The sequence below is a fragment of the Monodelphis domestica genome, chromosome 7 (genome assembly GCF_027887165.1).
Source record: "Monodelphis domestica isolate mMonDom1 chromosome 7, mMonDom1.pri, whole genome shotgun sequence".
NCBI lineage: Eukaryota > Metazoa > Chordata > Mammalia > Didelphimorphia > Didelphidae > Monodelphis > Monodelphis domestica.
Window position 1 is genome coordinate 54,335,892 of NC_077233.1, and position 14,187 is coordinate 54,350,078.

Below are 14,187 nucleotides of genomic sequence, written 5' to 3' on the forward strand. Positions count from 1 at the left end.
CTTTGGTTTCTGACACAACCCTATGAGGAAGGTAGTACAGTTATAATTCTTCTCATTTGAGGAAGGTGGAGCTAAAAGGGCTTGAGAAATTTGCTAACAGCTACCTGGAATACTATCCCTCACTTATTCTTTATAGGCACAGCAAAGTTAAACTTGGAGTCAAGAAGACCTGGATTCAAATCCAGCCTCAGGTGTATACTAGCTGGGTGATCCTGGGCAAGTCATTTAACTTTGGTCTGCCTCAGTTTCCTCAGCTATAAAATGGGGACAATAATATCATCTTCCTCTCAGAGTTGTTGAGGGATAAAATGAGATATTTGTAAAGCATTTTGCAAATTTTAAAGCACTGAATACCAGCAGTTATTGCTGGTAATACATGTCCAAGGTCACATAGTTTATTAATAAGGAAAAGAGCCTTTTGGTCATTAAGTTTACGGAGGCAATAGATTAAACTATTTGAAAAGGACTGTTCTTATCTATGACCAGAAATAATGTGAGGGACTCTGGATAGACTTCTGTGTCCAGAGTTGTCTCTGTTCTTGGAATACTCTCAGATTCCACTATAAGGACTTTATTCCTTTAGATTTGTAAAGCTTTTCAGATTTCTGGAGTTTTTTTTTTTTCTAAAAAAAATATGTCACCCTAGGAGGAGTGACAGATTTATCATTAATGTCATCAGTCTGGTACTACAGGCTCCAGAAAAGGCTAGACCACATTGGAGGAGGTTTAATGAGAGAAGGAAGCCTTGGAAATTCCTAGGAAGGAGTCGCTAACATGCTGGGATCCCCTTTGGAAAATTTGGGGGTAGGTAAGCTGCCAAGAGGAGGTTAGGCAGAAGACGATGTCAGACATCAATCAGCCAATAAGCATTTACAGTATATGTCTCTGCTATGTGCCGGCTGTTGTGCCAAGACTCAAAACTGTCTGGCCAGAAGGCCCAGGTACAATTTAAAACTACAGATCCTGGTGGTTTTCCACACCCTCCAAGTTCCCAGCCTCTGTCCTTAGGTGTGGGTTCTTAAGGAGTCAGAAACCAGGGAGAGAAGGGGCACATAGAGGAGTAGCCTTGAATGCAAACTATTTTGCTCTTTTGGGGTTCCCTGAGACTGAGGAGTGATAAACGGATCATTAAAAAAAGAATAAAAAGCAGGCTGTAGGAATGAGATGGGAGGGATGGAGGGGGAATCAGAATTTGAACTCAGGTCTTTCTATTTCCAAGTCCAAGATTCTATCCATTATGCAACCTAGCTGCCTGGAGGTCTAGTGAGATGAAGTCAATTTACCCATGGTCACATTATTAGGAAGGATCAGATCTAGACATTATAGAGGGAGCTCTTGTAGAGACCCACATGAGAGACAGCCTCTGAGGTTGTTCCCAATTCTGAGATTCTATAATTGGATGACATCCAACAAAGTCCTGTGGCAGTGGGACCTAAGATTAGCTTTAGAATAGACAGATCCAGGAATTAGGAAAGATAACTAAAAGGGAAGTAGCCTTCTTTTTCCAAGGACTAGTAGTATTAGCATTGGCTAGAAAGCCCCACCTGGGTATGTGAAAGGTGTAACAAGCCCATCCAGCTTCCCCCTCCTTTAGTCCTGCTTTTCTGTCGTCTAGCCCTAGGACAAACGTCATTCTGCCCCTGTTCTACCACCCAGCCATTGCAGAATATCTCACTGAAGACACAGCCCCGGGGAACACTCCCACAAAGGGGGTGCTAGGAGCAGTATCAAGATTCTGCAAATTAGCCTGAGAACTCCTCAGACTGGTAGGAGGAAAACCTAGAGAGAGAGAATATCTCAGGAGACAGTCATTGTGAGAAAAAGTCAGGATGGATGAGAATTTAGAAAAGCCCACTGGTTTTAGACACTTAAAGGTCACTGTTAATAGACTAATGAAATTTAGATCTTATAAGCCACCTGAGATCCTCTTAGAGGCTGAGTGATTCTCATCAGTCACACCAGCCAATAAGAACTGGGATTTGAATCCAGGTCCTATGAGGATCTTCCTCTCAGGGAAAGCAAGTGATTGGTGGAAATGGAATCTTTTTTTTTTTTTAAACCCTTACCTTCTGTCTTGGAGTCAATATTGTGAATTGGCACCAAGGCAGAAGAGTGGTAAGAGTTAGCCAATGGGGTCAAGTGACTTGCCCAGGGTCACACAGCTGGGAAGTGTCTGAGACCAGATTTGAACCTAGACCTCCTGTCTCTAGGCCTGGTTCTCAATCCACTGAGCTACCCAGCTGCCCCCAAAATGAAATCTTGATTGAAAGGGGTTGAAGAATAACAAGGTAAGAAAGAAGAGAGTAGTTGGGTCTAGATGTATAGCTTTTTCTAGGGGGTTGGCTATATGAAAGGAAGGAGAAATAGAGGATGATCATTTGAAGGAATGATAAAGATGAAATGAAATTTTGACTGAAACAACTCAACAATTTTTTGCCCATCCAAATTCCTGGACCCCCTGAAATCTATCTACTAGTCAAGAATCACTAAGCTAATCCCATTTGTTAAAATGAGAAAATCAAATTAGATAATATTTATAAAGCACTTAGCACAGTGCCCATCACTGTACGCTAAGAAAAGCATATTCCTTTTTTCACATTCTTTTTTTTAACCTTTCATCTTCCTTCTTTGTATCATTTCTAAGAGAAAAGAGTGGCAAGGGCTAAGCAATCGAGGTTAAATGACTTGCCCAAGGTCACATATCCAGAAACTATCTGAGGTCACATTTGAACCCAGGACCTCCCATCTCCAAACCTAGCATTCTATGTGCTTTGACACTCAGCTATCCCTGCTCCCCCTTCATTTTATAGCTGAGGAGGCTAAAGTGATATAATTTGTCTCAGATTTCATGAAGGCAGAGTGTGAACCAGTTAAGAGATCCCTAACCCCAGTTATAGATGATCTCTGTTCTAGATGAGCACCTCTTTCCATCAAAGCAGACAGTGATGCCTGAGGACAAGTGCCAATCCTAAAACCTCAGCTGTACCCCAAAGCACTTACTGAAACCACTCTCTATCTCCTTCCAGGGAGAATCACCAGGAGAAGCGAGAGTTTCCTCCGGTGCCTGATGACTCCTCCCCCCTCCTCCTGTCTCCAAGAAGGAACCATGTGTGAGGTCAACAGGACGGCTGATGCTAACAAGCCCCATCTGGTGCCCTTGGTGGTGGTACTGAGCAGCATCTCCCTCGTCACGGTGGGGCTCAACCTCCTTGTGCTCTACGCAGTGAGGACAGAGAAGAAACTGCACACTGTGGGCAACCTGTACATCGTCAGCCTCTCCGTGGCTGATCTGATCGTGGGCGCAGCTGTCATGCCCCTGAATATCGTGTACCTCTTTAAACCCCTAAAACGGCCCCTCTGCCTCTTCTGGCTCTCTATGGACTATGTAGCAAGCACAGCTTCCATCTTTAGTGTCTTTATTCTGTGCATTGACCGCTACCGCTCTGTCCAGCAGCCTCTCAAATACCTGAGGTATCGCACCAAGACCAGAGCGACCGTCACCATCTTGATCACCTGGTTCCTGGCCTCCCTCTGGATCATCCCAATTCTGGGCTGGAAAAGGTTTTGGTCAGGTAATGACCAAAGCAAGCTATCTAATGACAGTGACACCGGGGACAAGTGTGAGACAGACTTCTACAAAGTCACTTGGTTCAAGGTGATGACTGCCATCATCAACTTCTACCTGCCCACCTTGCTGATGCTCTTCTTCTATTCTAAGATTTATAGGGCTGTTCGGCAACACTGCCAACACAGAGAACTCATCAATGGGTCTTTCCCATCTTTCTCAGGTGGCACCGTGGATCACAGAAAACACAAGATCTGCCTCCCAAAGCCGGAGAAAAATGCCAGGCTGGAGCCTCTGAAAAGGAAGCCAGAAGGCTCCTACTATCACGTTAGTAGCAACACCTCCATGAAGACCCAGGACCCAGCAATGGAGTTGCCTCCAGAGAAGAACACTCCTAAAAGTTCTGAAGAAGAGGATGAGGAGGTGATGGTAGAAGAGCACTTCTTCCCTACTGACATTGTGCAGACTCAGGATGGGACAGAGGAGGCCAGAAGATATATATCCATCCACCAGAACCAGCCAGAACCCAAGGAGCTGCTCCCAGCCACTCAATGTGCCAGTGAGACCTCTGAGGAGACCATATGTGCTGAGGCACCTTCCCGCTCAAGAGACTCCAGTGCTGCTACTGACTTAGCCACCAGCATGTCTGCTGAAGACCAAGCCAAGGACAAAGCAACCTTTGGCCTCGATTACCTGACATTCACCTGGAAGAGGTTTCGCTCCCATTCCAGGCAATACATAAAGGGTTTGCACATGAACCGGGAGCGGAAAGCTGCCAAACAGCTGGGCTGCATCATGGCAGCCTTCATTCTCTGCTGGATCCCGTACTTTATCTTTTTCATGGTCATCGCTTATTGTGCAAAATGCTGCAATGACCACGTCCAGATGTTTACCATGTGGCTGGGCTACATCAACTCTACCCTGAACCCCCTCATTTACCCGCTGTGCAATGAGAACTTCAAGAAGGCTTTCAAAAAGATTTTCCGAATTGGCTCCTAAAGGGAAACTTCTGGGGTGGGGTGTAGAGATGAAAATGACTTCAAAGAAAGAAAGAAATGAGGGCAGAGGGACTACTTGCATTTCCAGAATTCCCTGACATTCCAGGGTTTAAAGAAAGTCTTGGAAATCCCTTATTCCTCGCTGGAGTTAGTGAAGATGGTGGTGGCTGAAATTGGATTAGAGCGGAATTGAAAACAGAGTCAGAAAAGTTCACAGCTTTTCAAGCAGAGCCAGTGCTAGGATTTTGATTATGGCTCTGATCTTTGGCATGTAGACTAAATGCCTTCAGGTTTCTATGGGCTCACATCCAAGTGAAAAGATGGGCAAGACCCTCGAGGAGCACCGAGATGTATATCGATAGGCTCAGGGAGTGACTGTGATCCCAGACATTGAGTGTTAGTTAACACAAACATGCTGGAACTTGTATAGCTGCATGAGAACTGTCGCTTCACCATGGAAGGTGATATATTTATCCTCAAGAGGCTACAATGGTTCAGACATTTTAGGGACTCCCCTTGGGGAATTGCTGGATGACCCCTACATTTTCCAGCTCTAAATCTCTCATCTTCTTTGACTAGTTTACAAGCCACGCCAAAAAATAAAAAATAAAATAAATAGTAGTGTGACTTTAACATTCCATGTAGCTTTCAGTCCTCTCACCCCACTCTTGCCCCTTTCCCAAATAAAATACCAGGATTCTCCAGCTTGGTTCCAGAATTGACTCCAAATGGCTTTTCACTGCTTCCAAAAATAAAATCTACCTTCTAAGGATAATAATATGATAATAATTGACAGTTCTTTGGACCTTTGAAGGTTACAAAGCACTTTACATGTGCTAATTCATTCTCTTTGAGAAAGGTACTAAAGGTATTATTATTCTTTTTTACACAGAGGAAATTGAGGTTAAATGACTCACCCAGAGTCATAGAGCTCTAAATATCAGAGGCAGAATTTAAACCCCAGGCTTTTTGAACCTAAGTCCAGCCTGCTGTCCACTCTACTCCCAGTTCTCAAGGAAAGAAGATTTGCCACCCTTGAAAGGATCTCAAAGTGCCACCAGCTCAGAAGGGCATTCCAGAGGAGTCCCCATGATATTTTGAAGGATGGTAGCCTCATTGCAATAAATGTGTAACCTCCCAAGGAGACTACTTTAAAGGGGGCAACAATCCCCGTGAGTGGATTAGTACTAGTCTATTTGTTTAAAAAAACCTATCATGTTTTACTATATTCCTTTCAGTTAGTGAGGCCATCGTGAACACTGTTAAATGCCTATTATGTGCCCCGCACTGTGATAAAGGCTAGGGATTCAAACAAAGGATATGACAGTCCCTGTTCACAATCTAATAGAGAAAATAGCACAGAAATAACTCTATAAAAAGATATTACGATGGGATAAATAAGAGACAATCAATAGAGGGAGGGCACTAGAATTAATAGGAATTGGAAAGGGCTTCCTGCAGAAGGTGAGATTTTAGTTGGAACACAAAAGGAAGTCAGGGAAGCCAGGAGGCAGAGCTGAAGACAGAGAGTGTTCCCAGGCATGGCGGGCAGCTAGAGCCTGATGCTGAGAGATGGCTTTGTAGCAATACCTCACATCAAGAAATAGAGGAGTGAAGATTTAGAACTGAAAGGGACCTTGTCATCTAATCTAATACCATCATTTTACAGATGAGGAAACTAAGGTCCAGAGCCATAATCTGACTTTAAGAGTCAGTAGAATCAAGATTCAAATCCAGATCCTCTAACGACAAATCCAGGACTCTTTCCACCGTCCCACTAAAGAAATGAGTGGAGGCAAGAGTGGTAGAATGGTTGAATTTTGAGGCAGAGGACCTGGATTCAAAGCCTGATTCTCTTCCTTAATAGCTAGTTAGCATTTATATTGGGCTCTAATGTTTGCAAAGCAGTTTATGAGATATCTCATATGATCCTCAGAACAATCCTGCAAGGTAGGTGCTATTATTATCTTCATTTTATAGATGAGGAAACAGGCTTAGAGCAGTGACTTAAGTAAGGATTAGAGAAGTGACTTAAATAACTAAGTTAAATGAGGTTTAGAGATAACATGAGTTAAGTAAGGTTTAGAAAAGTGACTTAAGTAACTGAGTTAAACAAGGCTTAAAAAGGTAACTTAAGATCATACTGCTAGCAATTGACTGAGGTTTCAGGTCTTGTCTTGAAGTCTGGCTTTCTTGAAGTCTACCCACTATACCATGTCACCGAACATGTGAAAGTCATTTAGCCTCATTCAGCCTTGGTTTCCTCATCTGTAAGATGGGACAAAGAGAGGATAAACTAGATGATCTCTAAAATTCTTTACAGCTCTAAATCTGATACTATGACTTTTTTAGAGTTCTTATCAAGGTAGGGTAATGGATAAAGGGCCAGCCTGGCAGTCAGGAAAATCCAGGTTCAAAACCTGCCTCTGATACATAGTGGGTATGTGAAACTGGGCAAATCACTTAACCTTTTGGTGTCCCAGAAAACAAATGGCTGATCTGCATCAATGCAGGAAGATTTCCTTTACTGATTAATTCATGGGGCTAAAATATGCCCTTTTCCCCACCCTGCCCCCCAAAAGTTGCTGTCCAGATGTGATTTCTCATCAGAAAGTTAATGTTAGGATGGAATAATGTACCCTCAAAAAAGAAGTCATCTGCAAAATTGTGTGTATCATTTCTTGTGCTTGTGCTTTGGTGCTTAGGATGCAGTATTTATATAGTTTAAATATGAAGTTTGAGCTGTCTTTGTCATCATCCCTATTTATTTGTTGATATTTAGCTGAATCTACCTTGTACTTCTGAGGGACCTCATAATGCCCTGCCAAATGCTACAGGGTTCGTCTGGTTTCATTTGTAAAGTTCATTTAGAAAAGGAATTATTTTTTATTAAAAACAAACAAACAAATCTCTCATTTCTACTGTTTTCTTTGTGTCCAACCCCAAATATATTTTCCCTCAAAACTATTGCCTGTTGAGAATTCACGGAGTTTAAGACCCCCAGCACCTTGTTCTGGAAGCTGCAATAAGCTTTTTCCCCAGGGCACTAAGGGGCTCCAAAAAAAGTCTCTCTCTAAAGAGAGAGTTCTGATTCCCAGACACCAAGAAGCATCCAAAAGAAATACATTCAGTCACTGTTCTATCAACTGACTCACTCACTGTACCATTTTTTTCTGTTCAACAAATAGTTATTAAGTACCTACTGTGTGCAAAGGCCTTTTAAGGTCTTGGGAAGGTAAGAAGAGATACAAATGATTTCAGCAGGTATCCTACTGTAACAAGCAAGTGTGCTGCAGAGCAAGTTTGTCTGGGCACTTACTCTTTTTCACTCCCTCCTCCCAACAGCAAAGAGAAAGATCTGGTTCATATGTTTCATATAGTACAGATTCTCTTGCCATTCTTAGAGATCTAGAGATCAAGAGCTGGGACTTTCCCTTTTTTCTCTATTTCTACTCCACTTCTGACCTGGAAAAGGTCTTAAAAGCCTGGAAAGGGAGAGAGGGGGAAGGTTTTGAAGGGTTCTCAAAGCCAAAAAGATCATTTTATATTTGATCCTAGAGGTAATGGTAAGTCACTGGAGATGATCAGCCCTTTGCCTTAGAAAGACAGCTACAACATATCTCTTTCATGGACTAAGGATGAATTGGTCCTACTTCACTTTTCTCATGTCTCTCTCTCTGTCTCTCTGCCTCCCTTTTTCTCTCCTTCCCTCTCTCCCTCCCTCTCTCTCTGTCTCTGACTCTCTTTCTGTTTCTGTCTCTCTTCCTCGCTCTCTTTTTTCTCCCTCTCATTCTCTCTCCCCACTCTTTGTCTCTCCCACCTCTTTTAAAAGCTTATTAATAAAAATTATTCATAAAAAATCTCACTATAAGATCCTCTTACCCTAATGCTCATGGAACACTTGCTTAAGGATGTTTTTTAGTAGATTTTGAACAGAGATTAGATTTAGATCTCTGACCTGATTAAATTTGATGAATTTCCAATTAAACATTGTTGTCCTCCATTTGCCCTTTCCCAGCATAGAATAAATATAAAGATATTCAGAACAAAAGAACTATGCTTGCTTTCAGATTTTTTTTAAATGTGAATATTGAGAAAAAATATTTAAGTGCTTTTTATCATCAAGAAACAAATAGATAGCTGGGAAAGAGTGAAGTAAAACATCATAGCTTTTCGTCAGTTTTTAAAGAGGCAATTGCACTGGGCACCTTTAGTCCAAGTTCTTTGCTCCACTGAAAAGTACCTAGTATTAGGGTCCACATTGCAAGAAAAGAAACCAGATGGAGTTACTTCTGCTGTGCCTACTTCAAATTAAATCAAGAAGGATTGTCTAAATGCCTACTCTATCCCAGACACTGTGGCAAGTCCTAGGAATAAAACAAAAACAGAAAAATACCTGCCCTCAAGAGGCTTACATTTTAATTCAGACAATATGCAAACAACTACAGGTAAACCAAAATGGCATAAACAGGATAAATTGATGATAAAGTACCAGTATTTTGGTGAACTGGGAAAGTCTTATTTATAAGACTCAGAGGAAGCTAGGAAAAGAGGATGAAGAGGGTGATAATTCTGGGCATGGGGGAAGAGTCAGTGAAAAATGCATCTTTAAAAAATGGAGTGTCTTGTGTAAGAAATCACCAAAAGACTGGTGTTGCTGGATCAAAGAATACAAGGAAGGAAGGAAGATATAAAAAGACTGGAAAGGGAGGGTAGGGGCTGGTTTTGAAGGGTTTTCAAAGTCAAAAATTCTTTTATATTTGATCCTAGATGTAATGGAGAGCCACTGGAAATGACCAGACCTTGCTTTAGAAAGCATTCAGATGGCCAAGTGGAGGAGAGACTTGAACCAAACAAAGAAGAAGATCATTGCAATGGTCCATTGATGAGAAGATCAAAGCCCATGCCTCATAGGATGATGGCGGTGGCAGAGGAAAGAAGAGCATCTATAGGAAAAGCTGTGAAGGCAGCATGGGCAAGACTGGACAATAGATTGGCTAGGGGAGGTGAGAGAGAGATGTCAGAGTTCTGAGAGGAGGAAGGCAGTGCCCTGCCAAGTATTGGAGGAGTATGAAAGAAGGGAAGGAGGGCTACAAGAACATTCACTTCTCAGTTCTAATTCTACTCTCTGCCTCCACATATCCATATTCCCTTGCTCTTTTCTGGAGTGATTCAATTCTAATCCAGTAGAATTCCACCTCTATACCGAGTCCCCAAGAAAGACCTGGTCTATGCCAAGAGGGGGACACTGTGCCTATAGGACTGCAACTCCCAGGATTCTCAGGGTTTCCAATTCCTCCCTCTTACCCACAGGGAGATAAGTCTGAATGCATCAGAATACATGATTACACAATAAGCTCTGTGGCTTCTGAATCACAAAACTTAAAGTCTAGTAAGAGAGAAATTGCATGCACAAATTACCATAGTATAAATATATAATAACTACATTAGACACATACCAAAAAAGAGCTGGGAGAATTCAGAAGTGGACAAACTTCCAACTGGCTAGAGAAATCAGGGGTAGTTTTAGGGAAGCTGTGACACTTGAAGTTGGGAAGAATCTTGCTTTTGTAGAGCAAGGCATCCTAGTTATCGGTCTCTGTAAAATCAGAAGTCCAGAGGTTATATAAATCAAGAAGCATTTACTAATTAAGCACCTACTGTGTGCCAGGCTTTGTGTTCTGGCTACAAATCTAAAAGCAAGAGAGACTATTTGTAGAAACTTGTATTACAGACAAGTGTGTGCACACATTTTATACACATGCATATATATTATATAATAGCTAGCATTTACATAGTGCCTACTATGTGCTAAGCACTTCACAAACTTTATTTCATTTGATTCTCACAATAGCTCTGGGAGAGAGGTGTGATCATTATTGCTATTTTACAGGTGAAGAAACTGAGGTCAATAGGGTTAAGTGACTTGCCCAGAGTCACACAGTGTCTGGGGCTGGATTTGAACTTGGATCTTTCTGCCTCCAGATTCATCATTGTAAGCACTATGCCACCTAGCTGATATATACATATATATAAGCACAAGCATCTAGATGATATATATATATATATCATATGCATATTTTTTGTGTGTGTACAAAATAAATATGCAGTGATTTCTTCCTTCTCCCCTTCTCCATCACTTTGAGTCCTGACATTCTCTAAATCTATTTTTCTGTTTCTTTCTTCATACGAGAGACGCTTGGAAAGCCTGACCAATTGCAAAGTAAGAATAGGAATGTGTATAAAAAGGCAACTGGCCAGAGACACAAGATCCCTGGGCTTCCAGCAATCTCCTGACAAGTTGTTCTTTACTAGCCAAGAACAGCAGCCTCGCTCCTAGAGTCAGGCAGGCAGAGGGAACAAGTGCAAAGAAAACTGCCCTTGACCCTGGCCTAAATTAATCTTGCACTGCATTCTGGGAAATGAAGAATTTGGCAATATCTGCCAAGGGTAGAAAACCTAGCAGCCAAGCTCTCCGATCTGCCAACTGCATGCAGAGGCCCCACACAAAGATGCTTCCATGAAAAGACTCCGGAAGCCCTAGACTTGCTTCTTTTGCCCCATCAGCCTCTGCTGGTTGATGGGTCGCTACTGCCCTCCCTGAGATGCGACTCTTTCTGGAACTGCAGCCCTACAAAAACCTCCCCAGAAAGGAATTTGAGCCCTGATCCTTCGTCCTGGGCTACCTGAATTCCATCTGCTGGTTGCTCCAAGGAGCCGTTTCCCCCAGAGGCACCAGTCTCAGAGGTGCAAAGTTGTCTAGATGCAAAGAAAATCAGAACTGAAAAATACCTTACAGTTCATTGAGTCCAAACCCCTCGTTTTACAGAGGAAGCAATTAAAGTTCAGAGAGGGAAGAGATTTGCCCAAGACCACACAGCAAATGAGTGGTGGGCTTGGGACCCAGGACTCAAGTCTCCTGACCCCTAAGTACTAGAAGTCCCCAGAACAGAATTTTTATAATGAAGGGACTGGTCAAAGAGGATCCAGGCCTTAGAACACGGTTGTATTTGCCCTTCCAGAGGCAGAAGTAAGGGACTAGAACATTCCGGACCTGTGCGTCATCTAATGCAAAGACATAAGGATAAGAGTATCATGTGTGAGGACGTGCCTGGAGGCCAGAGTTGGTGGAAAGTGGAGTGCATGAAGGGGAGGAAGGTCTATCACAGGCTCCTGGATAGACATGGGTTGGATATATAGGTAGTGAATGGCAGAGCTGGGATTTGAAACCAGGTTCTGACCACTCTTCACTGCATCATGTTATCTCTCCCAAGGCAAGTGCTGAGGGAGGAAATATCAACCCTTGTTAAACAAGACACAACGAGGAGACTGCAGCTCATAACTGGGCAGCTAGGTAGGTCAGTGGATAGAGTACAGGACCTAGAATCCAGATGGCTCCTCTTCCTGAGTTCACATCTGACCTCAGACACTTACTAACTGTATGATCCTGGGCAAGTCACTTAATCTCATTTGCCTCAGTTTCCTTATCTGTCAAATGAGCTGGAGAAGAAAATGACCAAAACCTCCAGCATCTTAGCCATGTGACATTTGGCAAGTTACTTCACCCTGTTTGCCTCAGTTTCCTCATCTGTCAAATGAACCGAAGAAGGAAATGGCAAACCACTCCAGTTTCCTTGCCAAGAAAACCCCAAAGGAATCCCAAAGAGTTAGATACCACCAAAACAACTGAAAAACAAAATGCTCAGAACCTCAGGAGGTCACTAAGTAGTAATTTTGCCATTATACATTCAATAAACTTTCTATTTCTTCCTTCTTCAGCAGGATGACTGATGCATTCATTCATCTATTATATGGTTTGGGAATGGTGTACAAGCTCTCATTCAATGGTCAATTGTCAAAGTCTAGCCTCAAAATCCTACATTAACTTCTGCTAAGAGATAGGCGATAATAGAAGGAGATTAAATTAGTATTTGTTGATGATTACTGTGACAAACTCCGGAGTCTCTTCATTTTCCTTTTCACAATGAAAAGGTCTCTGAGGTACCTTGTCACCTATGCCAACCAGGTGGCACAGTGAATGGAGTACTGGAAGCCCTGGGTTCAAATGTGAGCTCAGATTCTTGTTAGCTGTGAAACTCTGGGCAAATCCCTTCACCGTTGTCTGCCTCAATTTCCCCATTTGTATAATGAAGATAATCAAAGCACTTGCCTCCCAAGGTTGTCATGAAGCTTGTTTCCTTCCTTTCTCTGTGCAAACAGCCCTCTATTCTTGCTCTCAAGATAATAGAGATGTGAGACCCATATTCTGTGTGTATATTGGTCCTGAAGAATAGGTGGATACATGGTGACATTGCAGAGATAATTATCAACGCTATGAGGCTAGTTTCCCTGCTTGAAGCTGGCTATCATTGTATTCATGTACTAATAAAATAACCAGAGAATGTGGTCAACCCTTTGGCCACCAGAGGGCATTCAGCGTTCAAATAGACTGTGGTACCCTCTACCTCAACCCCAGGACCAACCACAACATACAAGCTCTTCACGCTGAGGCACAAGCCCCAATCCAATCTTCGCCTATCCCATATCTCACTGTCTTCTCCACAAGAATAATAGGAGATACTTACCAAAATGCTTTCCTAAAACCAAAGTAAGCTATATCCATGGCATTCCCTTTATCTACTAGTTTTGTACTCTGTAAAAAATAGAACTCTTTCATGGCTCTTGGTAATTTCATTCTCCCTAGACGTCCAACAACCATCTCTTTAATGATATTTTAGTAATTTCCCAGAGATTTAAGACAAACTCATTGACCCATAATGACTTTTTAAAAAAACTGGAACATTTGCCCTTCCTCAGTCCTATGGGACGCCTCCTATTTTCCATGATCTTTTGGATATCATTGAGGGTAGCTTAGCAATCATGTATGCTATTTCTTTCTTGTTGTTCTTGTTCAGTCATTCAGGCATATGAGACTCTTCATGACCCTATTCGGGATGTTCTTGGCAAAGATACTGAAGCGGATTGCCATTTCCTTCTTCAACTTGTTTTACAGATGAGGAAACTGAGGCTAGTAAGTGTCTGTGGCACGATTTAAAATCGAGAATGAGACTTCCTGACTAGGACCAATGTTCTATGCACTATACCCACAGCTGCCCTCTTTTGAGGCTACTTGAATTCATAAGGGGTAAATAAGTACTCTCTTACAATATCCTGACTTGTTGGGTAGCATTTAGTACAGTGCCTGGCATATAGCAGGTTCTTAATAAATGTGACTTCCCTGATTGATTGACTGGGTATAAACTGTAAAGATTAAAATTTAGGAATATGGGGAGACTGAGGCAGGTAGAAATTAGTTTCTCTCTGCAAGGAGTATTATATTTTTTAGAGGTTTATTAAGGATTAAAGAATATACAAGTAAGAAACATGTGCCTAGGCCAGAGGCCTAGACAAAATAACCTCACATCACAGAAGAGACGCGTCTGCTCCAAAACGGAAGTCCAAAAAGAGCCCCAAAAACCTTTGCCACCAGCTTAAATCCTTCCTCGATCTTGGCCCACCTCAGAATTCCCGTGAGATTACAAAGCATTTTGGGGAAGGGGAGCAAAGGCTTGTGGGGATTGTAGTCCTGTATTCAAGTCTATTTTTTACAAAACTCTCTAGTAT

At 42.2% G+C, this 14,187-nt stretch overlaps 1 protein-coding gene across 2 annotated transcripts in view; it reads left to right on the forward strand.

The window, feature by feature from the left end:
- The window catches only part of HRH1 (histamine receptor H1), a 132,312-nt gene extending 124,841 nt beyond the window's left edge, over window positions 1–7,471 (forward strand). For both annotated transcript variants that reach the window (XM_056804661.1, XM_007500226.3), the window contains one exon: window positions 3,027–7,471. In XM_056804661.1, the coding sequence (XP_056660639.1) occupies window positions 3,068–4,564 (1,497 nt within the window). In that variant the 5' untranslated portion in view covers window positions 3,027–3,067 and the 3' untranslated portion in view covers window positions 4,565–7,471. The remainder of the gene's footprint in view (window positions 1–3,026) is intronic.
- Window positions 7,472–14,187: the final 6,716 nt, after the last annotated feature.